The sequence below is a fragment of the Chenopodium quinoa genome, unplaced genomic scaffold (genome assembly GCF_001683475.1).
Source record: "Chenopodium quinoa cultivar QQ74 unplaced genomic scaffold, ASM168347v1, whole genome shotgun sequence".
In the NCBI taxonomy this organism is placed as follows: domain Eukaryota; kingdom Viridiplantae; phylum Streptophyta; class Magnoliopsida; order Caryophyllales; family Amaranthaceae; genus Chenopodium; species Chenopodium quinoa.
In genome coordinates, this window is record NW_018742390.1 from 6,265,417 (window position 1) to 6,266,889 (window position 1,473).

The 1,473-nt window shown below is 42.6% G+C and overlaps 1 protein-coding gene across 1 annotated transcript; it reads left to right on the forward strand.

The window, feature by feature from the left end:
• Nucleotides 1-225: 225 nt before the first annotated feature.
• On the forward strand, nucleotides 226-1,200 carry LOC110701179. Its single transcript, XM_021878772.1, has 2 exons — nucleotides 226-438; nucleotides 553-1,200. The coding sequence occupies exons 1-2, from the start codon at nucleotides 226-228 to the stop codon at nucleotides 1,198-1,200; spliced, it is 861 nt and encodes a 286-aa protein (XP_021734464.1).
• The last annotated feature ends 273 nt before the right edge of the window (nucleotides 1,201-1,473 follow it).

The following is a 1,473-nucleotide window of genomic DNA, read 5'->3' on the forward strand; positions in this document are numbered from 1 at the left end:
TGGGATGCTCCTATTTTATTGAAGAGAGGGGTCAATGGTTTTTTGAGGAGATGCTTCCCCAACGACAAGGTTCAAAGTGTTCTCCATATGTGCCACTCTTCTCCTTGTGGTGGGCATATGAGTGCTCAAAAGACCGCCTCAAAGGTTCTACAAACTATGCTCTTTTGGCCTTCTCTATTCAAGGATGCTTGGATTTTTGTTAAGACTTGTGATGGATGTCAACGGATGGGGAATATTTCTAGGAGGGATGAAATGCCGCAAAACCCCATCCTTGAGCTTGAAGTTTTTGATGTGTGGGCTATCCATTTCATGTGCCCTTTTATTTCTTCACATAGGAACAAGTATATTTTTGTTGTTGTTGACTATGTCTCTAAGTGGGAGGAGGTCGTGGCTTCCCCTACGAATGTTTCTAAGGTAGTGGTAAATCTTTTCAAGAAGGTGATTTTCCCAAGATTTGGTGTTCCAAGAGCCATAATTAGTGATGGGGGGTTACATTTCAAGCACCACACCTTCGTTTGACTTCTTGATAGATATGGAGTGTCTCATAAGTAGGGGCTTGCTTACCACCCTCAAAAGAGTGGTCAAGCGGAGATCACCAATAGGGAGCTCAAAGTGATCTTTGAGAAGACGGTTGCTAGAACAAGGAAGGATTGGTATTCTAAACTCATCGACTCTCTATGGGCGTATAGGACCGCCTTCAAAACTCCAACAGGGACAACTCCCTATAAGCTTGTTTATGGGAAAAATTGTCACTTGCCCGTAGAGGTGGAGCATCGAACCCATTGGGTTATCAAGCAAATTAACTTTGACCTCCATAGTGCGGGTGAACAAAGGCTTCTCGAGCTACATGAGTTAGAGGAAATGAGGATGAATGCTTACGATAGCGCAAGCATGTACAAGGGACGGACTAAGGTTTGGCACGATGCTCAAATTGTCAAGAAGGAATTTGTCAAAGTCCTAAAGGTCCTCCTATTCAACTCCCGCTTGAAGCTTTTCCCGGGCAAGCTTAGGTCAAGGTGGAGTGGGCCGTACATTATCACGGAGGTATTCCCATATGGCTCTTATGAGATTTCCCAAGACGGGCATACTTCATTCAAAGTGAACGGTCATCGGCTTAAGCCCTACTACGAAGGATTCCCAAGTGATGAACCAATTTCTGTGACTCTTCTTAATATGCATCATCAATTTGACCCTCCTTGATTAGCTCAAGGAACGTCGAGCTAACGACGTAAATCAAAAGTGCTTCCGGGAGGCAACTAGAGTCTCTAACCCTTTTCTACTCTCTTCTTTTCTTGATGCTTTGTTATTTTTCTATCTACAATTTTGGATTATTGGACTTTTGAGTTTTGATTGTGTTGGAATTTTTGGTATGCTTTGCTTTATCATGATTGTATGGTGTTTTAGTATATTTTGAAGAGGGGTGTTTGTGCATATTTTGCTGCAAAATGAGCATTTTTACGTGGTTTGACCGAA